General features: G+C 40.6%; 3 protein-coding genes across 6 annotated transcripts in view; 1 reads left to right on the forward strand and 2 right to left on the reverse strand.

Moving 5' to 3' along the window:
* Window positions 1–25,913, reverse strand: part of LOC308094995 (uncharacterized protein) — a 793,896-nt gene that overhangs the window by 302,154 nt on the left and 465,829 nt on the right. The gene's annotated exons all lie outside the window — the stretch shown is intronic.
* The window catches only part of LOC308095002 (NACHT, LRR and PYD domains-containing protein 3-like), a 272,045-nt gene that overhangs the window by 61,540 nt on the left and 184,592 nt on the right, over window positions 1–25,913 (reverse strand). The window lies entirely within an intron of this gene.
* LOC308095043 (uncharacterized protein) lies at window positions 5,361–8,506 on the forward strand. 3 transcript variants are annotated; one of them, XM_080441965.1, is made up of 5 exons: window positions 5,361–5,408; window positions 6,192–6,268; window positions 6,460–6,538; window positions 7,052–7,158; window positions 7,249–8,506. In XM_080441965.1, the coding sequence occupies exons 3-5, from the start codon at window positions 6,511–6,513 to the stop codon at window positions 7,450–7,452; spliced, it is 339 nt and encodes a 112-aa protein (XP_080298091.1). In that variant the 5' UTR covers window positions 5,361–5,408; window positions 6,192–6,268; window positions 6,460–6,510; the 3' UTR covers window positions 7,453–8,506. The 3 variants fall into 3 exon arrangements, 2 of the variants coding, with proteins under 2 accessions (XP_080298091.1, XP_080298090.1); XR_013934018.1 differs by lacking the exons at window positions 5,361–5,408; window positions 6,460–6,538 and adding an exon at window positions 6,776–6,918 and having other exon boundaries at window positions 5,819–6,268; window positions 7,103–7,162; window positions 7,259–8,506; XM_080441964.1 differs by lacking the exon at window positions 5,361–5,408 and having other exon boundaries at window positions 5,819–6,268.

The raw sequence follows: 25,913 nt of genomic DNA on the forward strand, positions 1-25,913 counted from the left end.
CAGGCTGTCATCAGCCTTTGTTTTTGTTTCCGAGTTATCAGAGAGTTCATTTGTTATGGATGTTCCACCATCCTTGGTAGGGGGAGGTGTGGCGCCCCCCTCCCCCTCAGCAGCAGTGGGGGGTGGTGTGGTAGCGTCTACACAAAGCCATTCATGTTTTTCAGCAGCGGTAGCAGATAACAGAGCACTATCAGTTGTTATGGAATCTTGTGCTCTGGCCTTGACAGAGCTTGGTGAAGACATAGGAACATTGTAGAAAATGTTTAACATAAACAATTTTGCTCCCAGCTTGTTCAATTTAAGCCCATCCGAGGAAAATAGGTGTCTTCTATCCCAAAAAAAATTGAAATTGTCAATAAAATGTACAGATTTGTTGGTGCACGTAGTTGAAAGCCATTTGCTCAGTGCAGACAGTCTACTGAAACGTTCATCGCCGCCTCTTGTAGGTGGTACTGGGCCGCTGATGCACACCTTCACATCAAGTGAGCTGATTTTGCTGAATAAGGCAGTGAAATTCTGTTTTAGGATTTCTGACTGTTTGTCCTCTGTATCACATGTGCCAACGTGCAAAATCAGGGTTTTCACCGTTGGGTGTTCAGCGACAAGATTCAGAATTCTGTCATTCATGTCAGAGACTTTGTCTTTGGGGAAGCATAACACTTTTGTCTTTCTTCTTATCATGCTTTTAACATCTTTAATAGCGGCATCCCCTATGATCAGAAATTCAGGCTCATCATATAACCTTTTTCCTTCTGAGTTACTCTTGGTTCTTACCCTGCTGGGTGAAGAGGATTTGTTTGGTCTGTCATCAGACGGGCATCTGGGGTCCTGAAGCAATGGGCTGAATCTATTTCCCAGCCGCACCGGACACTCAGCACTCGATGTTTTGGGAGATTTGTTTGTAGATCTCCCCTTGGCAGTTTTCCACTGTTGACGCGATGTTTTGGGAGATTTGTTTGTAGATCTCCCGTTGGCAGTTTTCCGCTGTTGAAGGGATTAATCTAATGACTGAGATTAAAATAATCTTCAGAGGTTTATTATCATCCAGTGATCTACTGTCACTCTAACCTCAGCACAGCACGAGACATGACCCGCCCATTCTGCCTCTGATTGGTTTAGGTTTAGACACGAGGAGAGATGATTGGTTAAGGTATAGGGTCAGATATCATGGTAAGCCAATCTGAGGCAGAACTGGGCGGGTCTTGCCATTGTCTCCCTGGTGCAAACATACGCAGGAAACACTCCTCTCCGCAAGCAAGCAGGCGTGCACATGCACACAAACACATGCACGTGCACACGCACACGCACACACACACACACACACACACACACACACACACACAATTCATTTAAGTGTATTAAATACCAAGTGGTTCTAGTATATGGTATAAAACAATTCAACAACATTAATCCCCCTATTCTTAGTAAATCACAACTGAGTTGGCTCTGTACTTGGACAGCTTTTTTCCCTCTACACCAAATCTCGCCACACGTTCCCCCCCAGAATAGGGTGTGTGGGTTCCAAGTGGTTAACATTCTTAACACCAGACTAGGGAGATAATTGCTACAGTGTATTGTTTAGTGTATTGTTTAAAATATCTTACCCTGCAATAATCTTTATGCTTTGATCCGACGAGGCAAAACTAAATGGACTGTGAATCAATACACTGACAGTTCTTGGGCACAGACATGAACTATTACACCCTTATCTGACAGGGCATGTACTTTGACCTGCAATCAACAGCGCACGCGCGCACACACACACACACACACACACACACACACACACACACACACACACACACACACACACACACACACACACACACACACACACACACACACACACACACACACACACACACACACACACACACACACACACAGAGAGAGAGAGAGAGAGCACAGCAAAATTATCAGTTTACATGTTTTTACTATTTATACTGTATCCTCAGAGTTGAGGAACATTGTCAGAGCAGAAGGAAGCAAGTTTTATTCCGGGACAACCTTGTATGTGGCTTGATTCATGTGTCATTCAACTAGGACACATCTGTACAATTCCAGCCTTGCTGCAGCACCAGAAGCACCAGATAAAGACCCTGTCATGGCTGATGGCCAGCCCAATCAAGACCTGAACCCCATTGAAAACCTCTGGAATGTGATCAAGAAGAGGATGGATGGCCAAAAACCATCAAACAAAAGCAGTGCTGCTTGAATTTTGCATCAGGAGTGGCATAAAGTCACTCAAGAGCAATGTGAAAGATTGGTGGAGAAGAGCATGCCAAGACACATGGAAGCATGACTGGAGGTGTACTGCTTTACACTTTTATAATTACACTTTACTAATGATTCTAATTACAACACATCACTTCTAACAACTTTTTTTTTAAATAGCAGATCCACAAGCTCACAACGCATCATAATTGTGACTTGTTGTGAGCTTGTAGATCTTCTATTTTTGAATAATGTTGAGTGTCTTCTCTTATGGGGGCCACTGGCACAATGTTTTATGATTATAAATACAAATCAGTTTATGGCTTCTTGACATGAAGATGTTTCAGAACCACTGATCTATCTAACTCACATGGACTTCTGTTCTGCTCTGCTCTTCTAAACATGTTGTGACCAGTGTTGAACTCCACTACCTTTTTACTAATCTCTCTGAGCTACTGAATCTGTCTGGAGCCTCGTTCAGAACGTGTCAACAGTGGCCTACAAGTGGGCGTGCCTTCAGATCAGGAAGCGGGCCGCGCTTTACCCAATCAAATGTAGTGGGCGGGATTTACATCTGTGCGCTCGCTTCCCACTGGAAACAAACCCAAACTCATTTAACAATAGCGTCCTCGGAGCCGACAAAACCACGGAAAGTTAGTAACATTTTAACTTGTTCTTCCATTACAGAAACAACTGGGCTTATAACCAAAACCATCCATGTTACGTGGGAGAAATGTTGTTAGTGGGAATGAACACATTGAGGCAGAGACCAAACGCCGGGTTCCAGTATTCGTCGGTCTATTTAATCACTCCTCCCAGAGTCAAATGCAAAGGTAAAAACAGCAGAGGGCGCTGTTTTTCCCTTTTCTTTGACGATGAGTTCCCAGATAACTCGTATTGTAACTAATTACTTTAGCAATTCAACAACATGTGTTACAATGACTGAGATTAAAATAGGCTTCAGAGGATTATAATGTTTATTATCATCCAGTGATCTACTGTCACTCTAACCTCAGCACAGCAAGAGACATGACCCGCCCTATTCTGCCTCTGATTGGTTTAGGTTTAGACAAGGGGAGTGATGATTGGTTAAGGTATAGGGTCAGATATCATGGTAAGACAATCTGAGGCAGAGCTGGGCGGGGCTTGCCTCTGTGTCCCTGGTGCAAGCAAACACAAACACACACACACACACACACACACACACACACACACACACACACACACACACACACACACACACACACACACACACACACACACACACACACACACACACACACACACACACACACACACACACACCTGATCTTTCTATCAGCGTCTATATTCCAGGCAGAACTAAACAGTGTTTTGAAGACATGCTTCCTATATCAACAGTACAGGTTGTGTTTATAATACTTTTACTCATTCTGATTCAGACAAACTTTTACATATTAAATACCAAGTGGTTCTAGTATAATGTATAAAACACTTCAACAACATTAACCCCTTAATCCCTCTATTCTTAGTAAAACACACCTGGCTCTGTACTTGGACAGCTTTTTTCCCCTCTACACCAAATCTGACAAAAATAGCAGATCTACAAGCTCACAATGTGTCACAACGCCACACGTTCCCTCCAGAATAGGGTATGTGGGGTTCAAGTGGTTAACATTCTTAACACCAGAAGAGAGATTATTGCTACATTGTATTGTTTAAAATCTCTTACCCTGCAATAATCTTTATGCTTTGATCTGACGAGGCAAAACTACAAGCAAAATGGAGTCCAAACGGTTCAGTTGAATGTGAATCAACACACTGACAGTTCTTGGGCACAGACATGAAAAATTACACCTTTATCTGACAGGGCAGGTACTTTGACCTGCAATCAACAGCACAGCACAGCGCAGGCAGACAGACAGACAGACACACACACTACAACGAAGCATCACATGACCAAACTCCCCTGAGGTCACGTGACTTACTGTCAGCTGTGGAGGTGACTGCTTTACACTTGTAAACTATGGAAGTCCATAGGTCCAAAAATTAAAAAATAAATACCACAATGAAATAAATAATACACACAATGATATAAATACAAAATACAATTAAATAAATAAGAAACACAATGAAATAAATAAATGTATTTATTTATTGTGTAATTTCTTTTATATCATTGGGTTTTCTATTTATTTCTTGGTGGTTCTTATTTATTTCATTGTGACTTTTAATGTCAACCTATATATATTACATGATGCCACTTTTAGCTATTTAATCAAGTCCAAAGGTCCAAAAATTAAAAAATAAATATCGCAATGAAATGAATAAAATCCACAATGAAATGAATAAAATCCACAATGATATAAATAAAAATACAATTAAATAAATTAAAAATACAATTAAATAAATAAATGTATTTATTTATTGTGTAATGTTTTTTATTTTATTGCGTTTTATATTTATTTCATTGTGACTTTTAATGTCAACCTATATATATTACATGTTGCCACTTTTAGCTATTTCATAAGGTACATTGGTCCAAAAAATGTTATAACAAATACCATAATGAAATATGTAAAAAACGCAATGAAATAAATAAAAAATGCAAATAAATAAATAAATACTTTTATTTATTTTTTAGTGTTTTTCATTTAATTGTGCTTTTTATTTATATCATTGTGTCTTTAGTTATTTCATAGAGTTTTTATTTATTTAATTGTGTTATATATATCATTGTGTTTTTTATTTCATGCTGACTTAACATAATCATGGCTTTTTCAAAAGGATGGCTTCCATTTACCGAATCATGGTTTGACATCGCCTGTCAATCAACAGGAACGGGGCGGGATCATGGGCGGGGTCTAAATTTGACACTCATTCAGACCAAAGCAACAGATCGTTGAGAAGCTGATTACGTATGGAAGCCTATGATGGAAGCCCATTGGACAAGGAGCCCGGCTGAGCAGAGCTCACTTCCGCGTCTATGGTAAACATAATAATAACTCCTTATTTTTAACTCTATGAATAACCCACGTTGTATTCCGCGACCGTTTTAACTGCTTTAAGTTGTTATTTTTTTATTTACTATTTTTTGCCCCATGTCTTTGTTTGTTTGGTTAATTTATTTACCGTTCGTTTTGATCTATTAGTGTCTTCGGCGTTTATTAAAAAGGGAAAAGTTGCTTGAATGCTGCACAGAGAGAGAAAGAGAGGTAAAGAAATAATGCAACAACTTATTTGCTAAACGTTGACCGTAGACCCGAACGTTTTGTGTTGATCTGGTAAGCTGTTGGCTTAGCCTATATTCTCATTTATTTATGCATATATATCAGAGCTTGATATGAGACATATCAATTCATTGGTGTTTGTTATTATGTTAGCTGCATACTTTTGTTTACCTGCATGTAATGGAGTCTGAATGCTTTCTGTGTTCTTAAAAAACACAACGTTGATACACATTTAAAGTTTATGGATGATCTTGGACAGGGGTCCTCAGAGTTACTACAGGGGGTCCGCCAAATCTTTGTGTGATAGGATTTTTTTTTAACTTTAACCACTTGAACCCTAGCATCCCTTTTCTGAGAAGAACTTTAGCCAAAAATAGCAGATCTACAAGCTCACAACGCCTCGCAGTGTGAGCTTGTAGATCAGCTATTTTTGGCTAAGACTTAAAGGTGTAGAGGGGGAAAAAGAGCAGAACAAGTTTATCTGAAACACAACTTTATACAATATAGAGGGGGTCCCTGCTTCATCTCTCTCTCAGCTAGGGGGTCCTTGGCCTGAAAACGTTGAAGACCCCTGATCTAGAATGTAAAATTATATGTGTACACTTGGCCATTAGATCAATGTAGTTAGTTTTAAGGCCTATATTTTTTTTGCATGATAAATGGTGAGCATGGATTATCAACCTAAACAACCAGTCACATCGTGTTGTGATCTTGTAGATCTGCCATGTTTGAATTAAAATATTAATAACCTCCTTTTTCTGTGTGGAGGGGAGTCCTGACAACCAGAAATCCTGCATGGATACATGTTCAGACACCAGCAGATACAGGATGGACAGTGGTGACAGGTATTGTTATTACAATACACCAACCTCACCAAGTCAAATGTACTTCTATGTGCAAGACATTGTACCTAAAATAATGCAGCATTCTTTATGTGTGATTCTTCTACACTCTGCCACCCTGTCTCTCTGTGTACCCACACTATTATGGCATGTTGTATTCTGTATTATTACATTACATTTTCTTTGCTGTGAAGTGGAGCCATCCAGCTCAGTCCCTGTGTCATCTTCAGTGACACCACAAACTTATGTTTGGCTGGAAAGCATGCAAACTAGGTAACATAAGAATGACAGATCTTGCCTTTGATTTTATAATATGCATTGTTATTCTTTGCATGTGTTGGTAACTATATTCATTTCATAAAGATAAGTTGGCATTATCTTGTCTGTTGTACTTGCTGTAATAGTATTTTATTTATAAACTGTGCTCTTAATCTCCCAGACCATCTGCCCTTCTGAAGCCTCTGCATGTCAACATTATTTTATAGTATTATTTCTATGATTTAATTTAAGCACACCGCCATACCCACTGGCTCAACAGCTGGCACCAGCAGCACAGCCTCTGCCCTTCCACACACTACCACCCTCCCAGACCCTCTCTCCACAGCTACAACACCCCAGCCATCACCCCAGTAGCAGTTGAGCAACAGTTGGTGGTAAGGGTTTTGTCACAGGATCCATCATCTGTTTAACTTGCATAATGTTGTGAATTGTATGTTTTATTGTATAACCCCCCCCCCCCCCCGCCTCTTTTTATTGTATACCCACTCCCCCTCGTCACCATTTCAGCCTACTTCCTTCCTCTACACCCCACCCTCACCACTGTTTCCACTGCTACAGCTACTGTTCCCGATGGGCTACCTGGGGTGATCCAAGCAGCATCTGAGCAGCAGCTGGTAAGTATTTTTTTACACTGACAGATGTGCCATTTTCTGATTGTGATATTGTGTTTTTGAATTTGATTTGATGTATCTTATATTTACCAGGCTGTGGAAGTGTGCAGTATCCCAGGGATGGACAGAGTGGATAGGCTGGCAGAGTACTTGGTGGGACTGAGGAAAGAAACTGGCCAAACCAGGTGCGGAAAAACAACAGAGCGCTTCAAGTATTCAAGGAAACCTGAATTGACACCAGGTGTGGAGAGCATGACACGTTGTGTCTTAGGTTCATCAGTATCCCTAAAGTTGTAAAACTTTGTAACATCCATAACCCCAAAAACACAAGGGGGTTCAGTTCATCAAGATAGACTCTAGTCAAAGTAAGATCAGGGAGCTCAGCTGGTTGACCTGTCCAAGGGCCTTAGGCAGCCCGAATGGTAGAAAAATTCTAAATGCAGCTAGTGCCACCAGCCCTGTCCCAGGAAACTGCCCATAGCCAGTATTGTTACTTATACTGTGCCCAAAATGCTGCTATTCCACTTGACCAGTGAATGGAGATGAAGAGGGCAGATGTCTGCCCTCCCTGCTCATTATGCTAGGGTGGGATGACTCAGGGTAGAGGACAGAGTAAAGCAACTTGTAATAGGCCTGGTCTTCAAGATACGCGAGAAAACGGGGATACCCATGTACCTGTCAGACTACTGCGTAGAAGACACACAGGCACAACACCTGAAGGATCTTACTGGACCCAGTTTTGGCACAGAAAGGTGGTCAAATTCGTTACCTTTTATTACTACTCTTGTATATATGATATTACTGTATATTATCGTTTGTCAACTACCAGCAGATAGCAGGTAGATGATACCCAGCTGCATATATCCGTCTCACCAGACAACCCGAATGCCCTGAGTGATCTCACTTCTTGCCTTAATGACATCCATATTTAGAAGTGTATAACTTTTTAAAACTTAACGAGAGAAACTGAGATTCTCCTCACCGGCCCCAAATCTGAGAGAGACAAATTACAGTCAATGCTTGGATCTCTGGCTAGACAGGTCACAGGTGTGATCTTAGCCTGTGACCTAAATTATAATTCCCATTTTAACAAGGTCACAAGAACAGCCTTTCTTCATTTAAGAAACATGGCTAAAGTAAGACCTTTTTTTAATCTGAGAGATGCAGTGCTTAACCACGCTTTTATCACAAGCCGGCTAGACTATTGCAACTCTTTTTACAGGACTACCAAAACAATCCATAAGAAAATCACAAGTAATCTAGAATGTGGCAGCTCGAATTTTAACCAATACCAGAAGATCACATTAGTCCAGTCCTGTCAACTGGCTAGATTTTAAAGCACTCATTTCTTTACAAAGCAAGGATTCTATAGAGTTTTATGTTACACTCAGGTCCTCCTCCGCTCTCCTAGTGGTTCCCAATGCCTCTCATAAGAACACCGGTGAGGCTTCTTTCTGGGTCTATGGCCCCAAGTTGTGGAATGCACTACCACTGGAACTTAACAAGGCATGCTTTCTTAGTGTTTTTAGAGTAAACTGAAACCTGTCTTTTTAATATGCCATTTATCTAAATTAATCTAGTGTTCACGTCTTTTACAATTTTTTGTATTGCCATTTCTACTTTAATTTATATAATCTTGCCCTACGTTGACTTGCTCTTTAGTTTAACCGCACGATTCAGGCATATTTTTCTGGCATTCTTTATTATCTTAATGTGAAGCACTATGGGTTAAATTGTTGTATGAAAAGGTGCTATACAAATAAAGTTATTCTTTTGTATAAATCTGCCTCATGCCTTTTTTGCAAAGTGGAGTATTCAATGGTGAGTCGAGAGCTAATCTTGCAAATCACTGGACTGAGAGCACCAACTTCTACTATGTACTATGAACTATGTAGACAATCATCTACATAAGTTTATGTAGATGATGTGACATACAAACCAGCTATTCTAGTTAAAAAGAAAAACGGGACTGAGTGATTTGGGATTCAAGTGTTTTACATAAGACCTCCAATTTCTTTGACAAACCTGTACACATGTTAAGTGATAATGACCCACCCCGTACCCTTCCAAACCTAAATGTAATCTGTGTTTTCCCTTTAATGCAGCCACCTGCCAATACCTTTCCCCAACAAGCTGGACCTCATGATGCTTGGGTGTAACCGGGATTTACCATTGAAATTAGAAGAATGATATATTGGCCTTTTCTTTTATATTTCTCAATTGCAATTTATTCATTTACACACGGTCAAATATGTTTTCTAGTTGCTCGACTGTTGAAATGTAAACACCAAGTGCTTCGCTCAGAGGAACATCCCGATTGGGCAGTCTTGCGATCTCCTCTGGGGTAAGCTCATGGGGTAACTGGACTTCAGGGATTTGGACTCCATCTGTGCCCCTCAGCTCTGGACCATCCGTGGTGGCTCCATACAATTCATCAACCTAACAATGTGAGAATTGCTTTAGTTGCTTTCTGTAAACAAAACCCCCTGGAGCCATCATGATACATCATGCACTTTAGTACCAAAACAGTTTAACCCATTAAGACCTGAAGCCGATTTCCACAAATGTCTTCTAAATCCCAACAGTATTGTGAAAAAAGTATGTTTCTATATCAGTGGTGCTCAAACTTTTTCATGTCAAGGACCCCCAAAATTGTATTTGGCTGCCGAACCCCATCTCAAAATGTTTTGTTCCAGGGACCCCCAGAAGCAAAGATTAGAGTTTAACCTTTTCGCTTTAAACAATATATATTCAAAGATTTGCACACATTTTCATGATTTTTCAAAAATAGCAGATATACAAGCTCATAGCGCGGCACTCTGTGCCGCACAATGAGCTTGTATATCTGCTATTTTTGAATTGCCAAAGTGTAAAATAATGCTTTTTAGCTCAAATGAAAAAGTGACACAGATGCGTTCCAGGTCTTAATGGGTTAATCCTACTTACTTCCTGGGGATCTTCAGCAGAATCTATGTTCCGTAGCCACAGCTGGTAGGGTGACTGATTATTTTCAGTTCTCAGACTGTGGAAGTTCCACGCTTCTTGGAACCTGCCAAGGTGACTCTGAAGCAATGGCAGAAACACCCAGTGGAGAGCATACAGATGGATTTCATCGTCTGGAAGCAACATCCCAGATGCTTCCATTGCATGGAAGAGAGTGTGGAACAGGTCCAGGACTTGTGTGTATACATCTCGCCATAGACGCTCAATTCTACAAAAAAGGGGAAAACTTATTTTAAAGAATGACTTGGAAAAAAAGTAAACCCTATAATACCTGCATTTACTAAGATTGTAAACACTGCAACTATTTAATGTTATGGTATATGTCATAGGCCTTCAACAGGGGTTCCTCAGAGTTATTAGGGGGGCTGTTGTGAGATAGGAACCTTTTTTCTTTTTAGATGAACCCTAGTATCTCCATTCCGGAGGAAACCTTTTCTGAAAACAGCCGATCTACAAGCTCACAACGTGTTGCAGTTTTGGGGTTTGGGGTTGAAGGGGGAAAAAGAGCAGACCAAGTACAGAGCCGAAGCTAAAGTTGACAAAATTGAGGGTTTAAGTGGTTAAACGTCTGAAAATACTCATTAACGTGAATACAAAATATAACAATAGATAATGTGTAATATAATTATGATATAACACTGATGAAAGTGATGTCAAACAAGTCTATGAAGCCATCAGTGAAATCTATGAAAAAGTTTAATATGTAACACAATTTTATGCAATATTTAGTGGCGGTCCCTGCTTAATCTCTCAGGTCCTTAGCCTGAAAAAACATGACATATTTCAAAGTATTTGTGTTTAATGTGTGTACATCTTCAGTGGTGGAAATGTACCTTCAAGGATGAATAAAGTAAGCCCTACTGTACACTGAGGGGTTTATGTGCATACAATTAAGTGCAGAATTAATTTACCTCTGGTTGTGTACACTCCTCCCAGTTATATGGGAATTGCGGTTCTCCCCCTGGGTTTGCACCATGAATCTCGCCACCTCAATGTTTTCAAGGCCCTTATCCGATCTCACACGCGATGGCAAATTAAACCGCCTGACTGCACCAAGGAAGGCATGAAGTACAGTCTCAGCACGGTTGTTGATGGCAGGCATCAGGAACACCACAAGGCGGCTGAAACCATCAATCCCTCCATGGATGACGAATCGCCAGCTTATTTTGAAACAAAATTTGGTCAGCATGAGCAATCATCTGAAAGCTTTTGCACAATAGGTAAACATTGGTTTCAGGTAGGTACCTACCGGATTAATTTGTGATTCCCGTCTATATGCCACATGCAATTTGGTGCTGGAACATTGTACTGCCGGCGATATAGAGTCCGGTTGGCCAGGGCTCGAAGTTCTGTGCCCTCTGGGTCCACTCTTCTGAGTGATTTGCGCACTCTTGCAACTTGACATAGTAGGTAAATAAATGTAATTTCAGAATTAGAACACATGCAGAACATATGAGATAGGCTATGAATAGATAATGATAATTCTTGTGATACATTAAAATCATATTGACATTATGGAATAATAATGAATCATGTGAGGACTGATGCTTTAACAAGTAACCTACTTTGCACCAGATGACCACTTGTGCGAAGATAAGCTCTCATCATGCGGTATCCACACTGTGGGTGAGCTCTGTGGATTTCCAGTACCCTCGTATCCAGCTGAGAGTCTGTGACAGTTGAATACATGGCCGACACACTAACAAGAAGAGAATACAAGGTCTGTATTATACAGGTTATGCAAATCCTTGTGGCACTTAAATCAATCAGCAGACTTTAGAGTATGTTAATAGAATAATTACTAATACATCTTCAGTGGTTGGAGACTATTCTACAAGCAGAACACAAGATGGCGCCACCACATAGAACTAATGGATGGTTTCTGCGGGCTATTATTATTAATATTAGAATGGTGTGACGTGAGAAATTTAGACCCAGGTGGTGTCAGGTAAGACACGAAAGCCAATGGTTCCTAGCCGTTTGTCTTATGTACCCCTTGAGCCTTTTGCCATGCCAATAGTACCCCCTACTCATGCGTTTATGATTCTCTTCAATTAGTTCCATAACTTCCATTACTATCCGACAATATTAATTAATATATAATCAATGAACACATTAACACAAGACAAGCACACATTACAGAGGAGTAGAATCATTCTTACCTGAGACCATGTAACTGCATTTTATTGTGAATGGTGTTCTTGCACACTCCATACATCGCCGCGATTTCTCGAATTTTGAAATCATGACAGATGTACCACTCTATCGCCTCGGTGGGTATGTCAATGGCAGGTCTTCCCACTCTACGTGCCTCGGACAGAGACTGCAACACCTGTGCCAATATACTGCTAACACCTGAGCTGTCGAGACCTGCTAAAGCAGAAAGTTCTTCCAACCTATCATAAAGCGTTTTCACTCTATCCCAAACGTCAGTTTCAGATAGTTGATCATTCTCAACAGCATTTGCTAGGTTATTGACAGCTGAAACAAGCTCTTCCAACGCCATCCTGAAGAAAAGAACTGTGTGTTAAAGACCTGCAAACAACCGGCTAGTACTTTTGACTTTTATACGTTTTGAATGACCTTGCGTCACCAGGCTTTCCACAAGAACCATCAAGGAAGTTACATAAAGACACAAGTCCGCCTAGAATTGTACGCCCAAAATTGAGACAGCGCCCCCACTTGGGGTAAGCTATAACTGTACCTAAATCATTTAATTCAAATCAATATCGTATCCACACTCCAGTTGAACTGGAGAGTGGGTTTTTATTTTATTTTATTTTATTAAGGATCCCCATTAGCTGTTGCCATAGCAACCAGCTAGTCTTCCTAGGGTCCACACAAAAAAACATACAAAAACAATTAGTAGGCTACAGTTGCAAATACAAATTTATTAAATGTCAGTACTCAGTACACACAATACATATTGAAACTAACAAATAAGATAGCTGAAATTACATGTGAGCAAAGAAACAGAAAAAAATGAACAAACAAAAATACTTTACAGTGTTAAATACTATTTAAGATTATTTTAAAAACTGAATTTACTGTAAATGCAGCAGAGGTTTCGAGGCAGGTTGTTCCAAAGAGTCAATGATCTATAAATAAAAGATCTCCTCAAAGCGCTGGTTTTTGGATCAGGTAATTCAAGCTGCCCATTACTGGAACCTCTAGTGTAATGATCATGCACAGTATTACAATAAACAATCTGTTTATGTATAAAAACGGGAGTTTTACCGCTCATGACTGACTTGAACAGCACAAGTGTATTAAAAGACAACCTATTCTCAACTGTAAGCCAAGAGAGGCAGGCATGCATACGGCTCACATTAGACCTAGTGAGCAGCCCAGTATCAACCGTGATGCCCTGTTCTGGACAACCTGGAGCTTCCTGAGGTCACCACTGGAAGCAGATGACCACATTGTAGAGCAATTGTCAAGATGACATAAAACTAAACTTTGAACCATCTGACATAAAAGCAGACGGGAAATAAAAGAAGCACATTCCCTGGAAATAGGTCATTAGTAAATACTGACAAGAGCAAAAGTCCTAGGCAACTTCCTTGCGGAACGCCACACTCGACCTCTGCTACTGGACAGGCTGCCATTAGATACACCTTCTGTGATCTGGAGGACAAATAACTTAGTATCCACTTTAAAGCAGAAGAGTTAAAACCATAACATTGAAGTTTCTCAACCAGTAGAGAATGGTCCAGCTAGCTAGCACATCAAATGCAGCACTAAAATCTAACAGCACAGCTCCCACCAGCATAGTTATCTATAGCTTTAAGCCAGTTATCAGTCATCTGTATCAAAGCAGTAGAAGTAGAGTGACCAGCTCTATAGGGATCTTGAGAATCTGCAAGCTGTTTGAAACAAAATAAGCTTGAATTTGTGAATGCACCAACTTTTCCATGATTTTGCTCAAAACAGGTAAAATACTTATGGTCTAGAATTCCCCTCATCCCAGCTTTTGTATCCTTAGGTAAAGGAATAACCTTAGCCTCCTTCCACATCTTTGGACATAGGCCCACATCCAAACATCTATTAATAATATGACAGATAGGAGATGCTATGATACCAGCAGTCATTCTCAGCACTTTACTATCCAGATTATCTAGACCTGTTAACTTACTATCAGGAAGAGAGCTCCACCTCACTTCAACCTGATGAAATTCAAATTCACACATTTTGTATTTCATTATAATATACTTAATACAGTCATTTGCTTTAATGTTGTTTGAAATATTCATAGCCTGCCTTAGTGTAGATACTTTACCCACATAATAATCATTAAAATGACTTGCTATATCACCTGGTTTAGTGAGAACAAATCCATTTGATTCCATGGCACTAAGGGTGTGCACAGAGTTGTCTTTCGACCCATTATTTCATTAAAAAACATTCCATAAATGTTTGCCATCATTATGCCATCAGTTTGCCTGATTATGTAAAGAACAGTATTTATGACCATCAATATCATCAATTGATCCAGAACTAACTGAGGCTTATTTTGCCCATGTCTCTTTCTGACATTATGGTCCTGAGACTGGGGTACAGATTCTGACCATGAACTTTTTAAAAGGAACATACTTGTTTACAACCTTCATATATGTTGACATAAATAAATCCAGTGCAGCATCAGGGTCATCCTCACTACACACCACGTTCCAATCTATACAAGATATTTCATCAATAAATGAATCTTCATTAAATCTCTTAGAGGACTGTGTTAAAATGATTTTAGCTTTAAGTTTTGGAACCTTTGTCTTTCTAGTGAACATTGTTCAGAAACATTTGTATAAATATGGTCAATGCATGTCCCAGAAATAATACCATCACTGCCTAGCAGTGGTGGAAAGTAACTAAGTACATTTACTTAATTACTGTACTTAAGTGCAATTTTGAGGTATTTGTACTTTACTTGAGTATTTCCAATTTCCAATACTTTTACTTCTACTCCACTACATCTCAGAGGCAAATATTTTACTTTTACTCCACTATAATTATTTGAACACTTTAGTTACTAGTTACTTTTCATATATAAATTATGATATTATGAAACATACATTAACCACTTTAGCCCTAATTTATACCTAGGCTATGCCAATCTAAGCTCACAACGCCGCATCGTGACACGTTGTGAGCTTGTAGATTTGCTATTTTCAAACATTTTAGTACTTTTACTTTTATTACTTTAAGTACATTTTGATACCAATACTTTAGTACTTTTACTAAAGTGATGTTTGAATTTGGGACTTTTACTTGTAATAGAGTACTTCTACATTGCAGTATTGGTACTTTTACTTAAGTAAAACACGTTAGTACTTTTTCCACCACTGCCGCTACACTAAATATCTTTGTCAAAAATAGCTGATCTGCAAGCTCACAATGTGTCACGTTGTGATGCATTGTGAGGTTGTAGATCCGCCGAAGGTTCACCCCAGAATATGGAATTTACTTTTACTTAAGTAAAACATTTGAGTACTTTTTCCACCCCTGCTGCCTAGACTTATTATTGTAGGCGATGCAACAATTTGAGACATATTACAAGCATTTCATATAGAGTGGGACTGGGATATGATATTGATTTGAATGAAAATAAGTTTCCAAATGTATGGGCTTTGTCAACACATTTTCTTGAGTGAAAAGCTCAAGGGATGCGTGCGTGACGTGTCTAACATGGGACCGTTCACTCTCTGCGTCAACCATGGGGCGTCAACCAGAGAAAATACGGTAGAGTCGATTGGTCCAAAACCCTATATTCAACGGAAGTCCCACCCTATGACGCGTTGTTGTCGCCTAATGACTGACGGCATATCCGCATAGTACAAAACCAACCCAATTGGCGGGAGGTACGTTCTCTCTCTGTGCAGGTGAAGAAGCAGGACGGTCGTCGGACAACACACAACTCAAAATGTCAGGTACTGATGTGGCAGAACTTCTTAGAGCAGCAGCAGATCGCCTCAGTCGCCTGGAAGGCGGCCTTAGTGCTGCAGCACCACTCCCAGACAGGCAAAGCAACGTGGCTTCGCCGTCTCTGACTTCTTCACAAGGTATGACTCGTCTCTGGGCTACTAGTTAGCGCAAACTTTATTTGTTTACTAGATCTTTTCCTGGTCCCCTGTAGCAATATGAAGCATAGTCTATTGATTTCACATTAGAAAATGATAGCGACTTGTATCTGCTAAAATACTAGCATTTTAAAATGGCGGTCAATGTTTTACCTGACACTCGGTTTAGGTACACACTTAAACAACAGCAACGGAAATACTGTGTTAATCACTTATATTGACATAAGTACAATATGTTTTAATGTACTTTGGAGTGCTCGTCTTTTGGCGCGAGTCAGAATGAGCGCAATGCTTTGATTATGCCGCACTGCTAAATGCTAACTGTTAGCTTCCCATTTGTTTTTAGCCAGTGCAGCTTGCTCGGCTCCCTACAAGAAGGGTAATTTGGAAATGAATAAAATTAAACTGTTCCACCGTGCTCCAGCACGTATTTTCATGGACTCAGGTTGTTAAGGCAGAGGTCTTCAACCTTTTCAGGCCAGGGACCCCCAAACTGATGGGTAGATGGAGCAGGGACCTCGTAGGGTAGGGGGGGCTACCACATATATTGTATATTTATGTATAAAATTGTGTTTTATATTGCCTGCTCCTACGCACCTGCCCCAGTAGGTGTGCAAAATAAAAATTCTCTACAAAATATGTATAAACATACCATGTTGTTGTGCATTGTGCCTCCATTTATCTGTTTGCTATGGATTCATGTTATGTTTAAAGACAATTTGACATTTTGGGGGAAAAAAAGTCTTTTTTTTTTCAAACAACAATTTCGCGGACCCCCTGCAGTACCTCCACGGACCCCCTAGGGGTCGCGGACCCCCTGTTGAAGACCTCTGTGTTAAGCAGATGAGAAACCTGCCGGGGTTTTCCGTCTAAAAAAAAAAAGAAGCTCTGTAGTGAAAGTTCTTGAAATGATGAGACAAAATGAGTGCCTTTTTATATTTTTGGGCCAAATGACAGTGAAGTTACTATTTAAGGACTTTAATACCCTAAGAAAATAGACCATTACTGCGTCAAAAGTAATCGATAAACTATATGATATAAGAAAGAGGTAAATATTTTGAAAATGGCAGATCTACAAGCTCACAACGCCTCACAATATGTATCTGTGGAACCGAGTCAAACTAAATGTAATGCCTTTTTGTTCCTCCAAGTAACTTCTATTATTAACTTACATTTTCCCCATTAATATGAACTTTGCCTCTTCATCACTTATGTATTCTGAGTTTTTGACTTTACAAAGAGTGGATAACGTAACCTATAAATGATCACATATGTAATGTCTAATGCTTGTCATTCTTGTTTTTATTCTAAAGCTGAAGTGGCCGGCCTGTTCACTGCCTATGGACACAGGCGTCCTCCAGCTACTCCTCGGCGATTTCCTCCACGCTCTACCTCCCTCCTACCCCCAGCTGCCAAAAGAGCCCGGTATACCCACACGTTTGTGTGCCTTAGTGACCACCTCAGCGACACGGTCCCACCAAAGTACGAAAAGATGGAGCTGACCACTGCGGGACTTGGAGAAAAGAGGCTCTGTTTTCAAGGTAAACTTGTACTTTGTCTATACTCCAAAACACTTAGGGTCTGGGGGGACCCTTGGGGGGGTTCCAGGGATCAAAAATGTCAACCAAACAACACGCTTTTTGTGGAGGATTGATCGTCTAGTCAGTAAGAATACTCTGAAAATTCTTGCAGGGGCCCTCATTCAAGGTCATTATGATTATGCATGCACTCCATGGTATCACAACACCTCCAAGGCCTTAAAAACAAGGCTCCAAACATCCCAAAACAAACTTGTAAGGCTACTTCTTGGCCTCAATCACAAAACCCATCTAACCCCTGCTCATTTTGCTAGGATTGGATGGCTTAGGGTTGAGGACAGAGTACAGCAACTTGCTATGGGCCTGGTCTTCAAGATACACCACAACATTGGGATCCCCCTGTATTTGTCAAAATACTTCCAAAATGTTAATGCAGTCCATGATCATAACACCAGAGGCAGCTCCACAAATCATGTTCAACCCAGATTTGGCTCAACAAAGGGAATGAACTCGTTCTCATGCTATTCATCAAAAATGTGGAATGCCCTACCAAAAGGAGTAAAGGAGTGTAAAACCCTATCCCTACCTATCTATCTGCCTCTTATATTTCATCATGATTTGTGTGCATGGGGTTCTCATCTTAAACAAGCTTAGTGCTTAATGAGAGTTCCAGTTTAGTAGACCTTGCATTGTGAATTTGTACTTCCATGTACTGTTATGTACCGTCATGTACTATTCTCATGTCTTACTAAATAAACTACATCAATCAATCCACAACAAGATGAACTGTTTAACCCATTAAGTCTTGAGGCCGATTCCACAAATGTCTTCTAAATCAGTAGTTCTCAAACATTTTCATACCAAGGACCCCAAATTGATATGCATTTGGCCACGGACCCCCATCTGAAAATGTTTTGTGACGGGGACCCCAGATGAGAAGATATGCGTTTTTTTAATTCCCCCCAAAATGGCAGCGCTTGTGGCACGATGTGATGCTCTGCGAGTTTGTATAACTGCTATTTTGGAAAACTACTGGTTCTAAACGGTGGTTCTAAACCACTGTTTGGAATCCTAACTTTTCTGAAAAACATTTGTTGCTATATAAATCTAAAAATGACAAATACTTTCCCAGTCATGAGCATGAAAAGGTATAACTTTTCTGATAAACATATGTTGCTATATAAATGTAAAAATGACAGATACTTTCCCAGTCATGAGCATGAAAAGGTCTTGTGTTATGAGCTTATAGTGCCATTTTCCTTTAGTTCTTGTAATTGAGTAGTTTTGAAGATGTAACACAAATCCTCTCTTATGGTAGTCCTTAGCACAATATCTGTTCTGACAAGTCTGTTGCACAAAATATTGTCTGGATCTGTGGCTAAATGCATATCAACGTTGCCATTTGTTCTCTGAGTCAACAAAGTGTACCCTTAAAGGTCTGTAACTCAAGATTGAAATGGGGACCCCTGGAACCCCCCAAGGACCCCTGGTGGTTTCTGGACCACACTTGGAGATTTTAAAGGTCTTGATTTTGTTTACTGTCTATTAAGTTTAACATTGCGACTGTTCTGTCCCCCCCCCCCCCTTTTTTTTAATAGGCGATGAGAGTGACGCGGCCCACTTCCGTTCTGAAATGGAGTCCGCATATCCTCCCCTGAGAGAGACGGGGGGATTCGAACTTCTCAGAATCACAGGGACTACTAGAAGTAGGGACCTTTGTGTGATCCAGAGCCCTGAACAGGGGTACACTGTGCAGCACCTGCGCAACCCTTCAACTGGCATCGGGCAGGCCACACTGTATGTCAGGCCTTTGCAGAAAAGCATCGATTTTGCGGTACGTGTCAATAAGTGTTTTATTGATGTATTACCTAATATTTAAAATGTCTTTGTAATTGACCTTGATAAATGCTTTATACTTAACATTGTTAAATGTTTTCTCTCGTAGACCCGTGCCCTTACCTCTCCCTCACAAGCTGGACCCCTAACAAGGTGTCTGTGGTGTAACCAGCACTTCCCATTCAACAACATGAAGAGCCATGTGCAAAAATGCACAGGGTAGGCATTGTCCTTATCTTTGATCGTTCTTACACTTTTGTTTTTGCACTTCAGAATAAAAATTCAACAGCATTGCTCCAGTAGTCTATTAGGCACTAGATTGTGCACACTGCCCGTAGGCCACAGAAGCACATGTTTTATCATTGTCTCCGCCAGGCCGACGGTATGGCCAATACCTTGTTTTGTACCCTGTCATTCATCGACACATTGTGAACCTGCATATCTGCTATACTTAATTAAATCTGCTGTTTTCGAAATATTTTAACATTTTGAAAACTGTTTTCGAAATAGTTTAACATTTTGAAACTTAATAAGACATTCTGCATACTGAGTACAGAATATTTTGATGCCAATACTTTTGTACTTTTGGGTTATTTTTGAATGCAGGAGTTTCATTTGTAACAGTATTACTACACTGTGGTATTGCTACTTGTAACAGTATTGCTACAATGGTATTGCTACTTTTACTAAGTAAAATATCCACCACTGTAGATATGTCTTAAGTACGGTAACTAATGTAATGGTACAGAGATTTCAAGTTAATTTGGGAAATTCATGAAATAAATATCTGACCGATCTTTACAGGTCACCCAGTCCACAAATCGTCAACCTGGATTCTGACGATGAGGTCATCCCATCTGGCCCGTCTACCTCTCGGTCTGCCGTCAGCCTGCCTGGCCTGTCTACCTCTCAGCCTGCTGTCGCCCTGCCTGGCCTGTATACCTCTCAGTCTGCTGTCGCCCTGCCTGGCCTGTCTACCTCTCGGTCTGCTGTCGCCCTGCCTGGCCCGTCTACCTCTCAGTCTGCTTTCAGCCTGCCTGGCCCGTCTACCTCTCAGTATGCTGTCGCCCTGCCTGGCCCGTCTACCTCTCAGTCTGCTTTCAGCCTGCCTGGCCCGTCTACCTCTCAGTCTGCTTTCAGCCTGCCTGGCCCGTCTACCTCTCAGTATGCTGTCGCCCTGCCTGGCCCGTCTACCTCTCAGTCTGCTTTCAGCCTGCCTGGCCCGTCTACCTCTCAGTCTGCTTTCAGCCTGCCTGGCCCGTCTACCTCTCAGTCTGCCGTCGCCCTGCCTGGCCTGTCTACGTCCGCCTCTGCTCTGTCTGGCTCGAGTGACTCAAGGGCATTTCTTGAGAGTCTCTTCTCCCCAGGTATAACCACGGGTATATTGGGTATTTGAAATGTGAGTTTTAGAAATCTGTTTTCACTGGTCTTTATTTGCTATGTATTTCTGCATCTACTTAGAGTGGAAGGTGGAACCTGACAGCTGTAGAGCTGCGATGCTCTTTAAGACGTGGTTGCTGTCCGACAATGAAAATGAAAGGTCCCTTGTTCTCAGAATGGACTTGGGAGACGACGTAGAGGAGCAAGAGGCCTCGCTTATGTCAACTTATAAGGCTGTCAAGGAGAACTGGGCACGCCCTATTAAGTGCAGACTGGAAGGTACAGTATGTCAAATGTAAATGTCTTGAGAAATCATAACTTTCTAAAGAAAGTTGCCTGACATTTTGCTTTTCCATATAGGCGATCGAGCATTTGGTGAAGGAGTCATGCGCTTTTTCTTCTCCAGAACCATTAAACTTTTGCAGAATGGCTTCCACTTGAACTTAGGTATGTTGACTGAATAGTTGTTGAGACTGCAAAGTTGTACTGAATGGCTGTTGAAAAGTATCTGCTTTGTGTCCGCACAGTGCACACCACTCACAATCATGTTAGAAACTAATAATTGTGGTAATTTAACAGTCATTCACCTGGCCTTTTAAGATTCATGACTTTAACCCTAGTATCGCTATTCTGGGGGGAACATTCACATAAAATAGCAGATCTACAAGCCACAACGTGTTGGCACTTGTAGATTAGCTATTTTCAGTGAGATTTGGTGTCGAGGGAAACGATCAGACCATGTCCATAGCAGACAACTAAGTGTTACTGTACTATAATGTATGAAGGGTTAAAGTGGTTGTTTTCTGTGCAGGTCACAAGGCTGTTACAAGGCTCTTTGACGGTGAGACCGATCATTTGGTGCCATGCAATTCAGAGAGGCTTATAGAGAGCGACATGTTCCTCGTTGCTGGTAGGTTGATGCCAAATTATTAAAAGGGTCTATGTTCAATTGTCAAATGGCCATTTTCAATTAAAGGATAGGACCAGTGTAATTCTTGCAGTTATGGGTTAAGTGTATTGCTCATGGACAATTTGACACATAAACAGTGGCCAGGAGTAAAACCAGTTATTATCAGACCCCACTAGAAAAAAAGTAGTGGGTTTTTATCTTTTTGTAGATCATAATAAATAAGATGGATGACACTAGTCATTTTAATGGCAAGCAAATTTTGGTTAAATTATTAAAATTGCTATACTTTTTCATTTAGGGAGGATGATGGGCCATTCTTTCTTGCATGGTGGACCCTGTGTGTCCGGAATTAGTCCGGCTATTGTGCACGTTCTGTTTGGGGGAACACCAGAGACTGCAACAGTCGTGATCGAAGACTGCGCTGACCTGGACATTCGCAGCACCATTCAGTTGGTATGATATGATTTCTGTCTTTTACAAAATGTCTTGGTTTTTAGCTGTGATATTTGCACCTAAAAATGTATTTGCATCTAAAAATGTATTTGCATACAATAATACACACACCCTCAACAGCCAATACCTCCTCCCCACACTCTCTTCCACATCACTTGAAATGTATGGGTCTCTAGTGTAAACCAGCAATTAAGCTACATTTTTACCTAAAACTGATACAAATGGGATCATAACAAAAAAATAAATGTACATTTGTTACTTTTGTCACCAGCTCGAAGGCGATGCAGAGCTGACAGAGGAGGAGGTGGCAGGTGTTAACCAGCTGGCCCTATCATGGGACATTGACGTCTTCACCCAGACCAACAGAAGATGGCTCTATGACCGTCTTCTCCTCTGTGCTGTGAGTACTGATGTGCTAACACACTAAAAGTGAATAACGGATGCAGAGTTATTTTGATGTCATGATTCCACCACACCCCAGGTAACTATGATTTCTGATTTAGGTCATTCGGCGAAGTAGCAGACAAATCAGGCAGCTGAAGAAGGGGCTGAAGGACACCGAGGTCTGGGGTCTTTTCACACAGAGACCAGACACCATTCCCCTTATGTTCCCGAGGGACTGTGAAAGTGCACCCAGTTCTGAGGTAACGGTCATTCACACAGGAGCTGTCCACATCGTAGTTGCAACACCATCCATTAACCGCCCATTCATCCAATCATGAAAGCAACCTATCTGATTGTATTAAATGATGATAAACTCACCAATATTGCAGATGCATCACACTTCAGGGCAGCACTCAAAGAAACTGGTTTGACACAGGGCTGCACCGCTCTGCTGTTTTTTTTGGCTAGTCTATCAATTGCATTCGATTCATCTTATTTTAAAGTGCATTTTAAATTAGCCATTTATTTTTTTTGCAACAAATCAATTAACCACTAGAATTAGTTTCTAATGCGGTGCACAACAGTGTCGGGCAAAAATTGTGGAAACTGCAGGTCTACAAGCTCACAGCACATTGCGATGTGACATGTGGTTAAAGACAAAACTTCTCTTTTTGCAGTTTATCATCGAAAACATAGTGTGGCCAGTCCTAGATGAGACTGCTGATGACTACGACGCCCAGTGCACTCTGGATGAGAAGTGCAGAGTGGCAGGGTACCTCCGGACATACATCGAAAGTGGTAATCGTTATAAGTTATTGGGAGCAGTAGTGGACGTGAATGCTATAATCAAAGTGAAAATGGGAGACGGCATTTGTAAACTGATTTGACAAAGGGTCTATTTTCAGTCTTTGCTACAATTTTAAAGGGATGGATGTGATCATGGTTAGTGCACATTGACACTTTGGTAGTGGTAGGTCTGGGTTATGTAGTTACCTGGCAGTGGTGAAATAAATGCTTAAAAGTACAAATTATGAAGTAATTTTTTTTTATATCAGTGCTCTCCTTCCTGTATTTAAATTTAGAACATTCAATGTAAAACAAAACCTGACATCTTTCAAAAATGGTAAAGATAGCAGATCTCCCAAACACATCGTGATACATTGTGAGCTTGTAGATAAACTATATCTTGTGTTAATTCTTGGTATTCCTTTTTCACCTTTCACCATTATAGCTTCCTCTGAAAAGCTGAAGGCGCTGCTCAAGTTCTGGATCGCGTGGGAATCGACGAACGCCAAGATGAATGAGATGGTGGTGCAAGTGGTCCACGGGGCTCTGCCGATGTCCTCCACGTGTTTTCAAACTCTTCGACTGCCAGCCCACTACGAAGAGTATGATGTGTTTGTCCATGAATTTGAGGCCTGTATCGGCACCAGTGACACTGGCTTTGGAATGGCGTAGGGCGTGACTATGCGCCAGTGGTGGAGATACTGCAAGGTAGAAGTACTCTGTTGCAAGTAAAAGTCTGGAATTCAAATTTACTTGAGTAAAAGTACAAAAGTATTTGTACTGGTGGTGTTATAGGTACTTAAAGTACCTAAAGTACTAAAAGTACTAAAATGTTCCATTTTCAAATAGCCTAGGTATAAAATGGGGCTAACGTGGTTAATGTGTGTTTTATAATGTAATCATTTATATCTGCAAAGTAACTTGTAATGTTTTCAAATAATTGTAGTGGAGTAAAAGTACAATATTTGTCTCTGAGGAGTAAAAGTACATTATACAATTATATTGTATTGAGGCTTATTAGCCAGGGTTAAGCTGCTACTATACAATTGCACTGTTCATATTTTCCCTTAGTGAAACTCCTCACTAATTACAGAAAGGGATTTTGCTGTTGTTAGTTTGGACTCCTGTTCAAAACTTTGCACTTATTTTTTTTTTATACGTTTCAGATTAGTTTATTTTCCTTGTTCCTGTTAAATTGCACTATAGACCAATTGTTTGTTTACCAACATTGAGACTGGATGCACAGGTGATTGTTTCACACAATCAATTCTCAACCTGTTTTGGGGTGCGCTGGTTTCAGCACACCCCAACCCCCTCTTGTGTGTTGGCTGGTGAGGCGCGTCCTAGCGAGACCTGACAGAATGGGTTTCATTGAGCGCATTCTGGTTGCACGCATTCTGGTTCATATCAATGTGACGTCGTCTGTTAAGGGGTCCATTGAGCGACCTGATAGTGAACTTGCACTACAAAAATGCACTGACAGTTTGAATGTGCGGAATTTAATAAATAATTCTACCTCAACTTTGCTCTGTCAATGTCTGCATGTGAAACAGGAGACATAAGGTAGTGTGGGTAAATGACTGTACCTGCTAATGTATTCAAAGTAAATCATGGGACATGAAGTACACACTGTATTTTACAGTTTTTTTCATAGTCAAAATATAGAGTGAGATGGGGTAATCTCACTAGTGAAATAACTTGGGGCAATTGTTTGTGCTGCCAGTGACAATCCCAGTACACTAGCAACAGTGAATTTAAATGTGTGAAAAACGGAAACATCTCATTGCCACCACAAGCTTATCAAGTAGTGACATCAAGAGATGGGTATCCATATGCACAAGGGTACATCTTTCACATGGGCATTACAGGTAAACAAACTGGCACAACTGCAACGTTGATGCCAGTTAAATAATTGCGTGGGTACTCATTTTGTTGTGCCAAGGGGATGGGCTAGTTACTAGATGGGCATTCCAAAATGCTCCAAATTTGATACAAAGCTAGAAAATGTATAAGCAGACAGGTTCTGTTGAGAAATGGGCCGATTTTCCCAATTAAAAAATAGAATACACACACTGACATTTCAAAAGCTCCCAGTCAAGGCTTTATTCTAGAAACGTTTTGACAGTCTGAAGATATGTTTGACACGAGGGTCAACACATGCCTTGTCTATTGCTGATGAGATTTGTAAGATCTAATAGCCATGTATGCAGAAAAGTGTTCACAATAAGCCATGACACTATTCTACTACTATTATGTTTTGTGTCGGTATTCATCTGGAAAACATGTTCATTTGTACCCGTTGTCATTCAGGTACTGCTCACATAAGTCAGTCAAGTATAATTTAGAGAATGTGTACAGTTCAAGATAAACTGCCAAGGCCATATGGAACATTGG

This window comes from Gymnoscopelus braueri (genome assembly GCF_963280865.1).
Source record: "Gymnoscopelus braueri genome assembly, chromosome: 11".
NCBI lineage: Eukaryota > Metazoa > Chordata > Actinopteri > Myctophiformes > Myctophidae > Gymnoscopelus > Gymnoscopelus braueri.

Coding starts and splice junctions, on each gene's coding strand:
- LOC308095043 (XM_080441965.1), top strand. CDS start 6,511: ATGTTTGGCTGGAAAGCATGCAAACTAG. Junction 6,539..7,051: donor CTGGAAAGCATGCAAACTAG/GTAACATAAGAA, acceptor TCACCATTTCAG/CCTACTTCCTTCCTCTACAC. Junction 7,159..7,248: donor CAGCATCTGAGCAGCAGCTG/GTAAGTATTTTT, acceptor TATATTTACCAG/GCTGTGGAAGTGTGCAGTAT.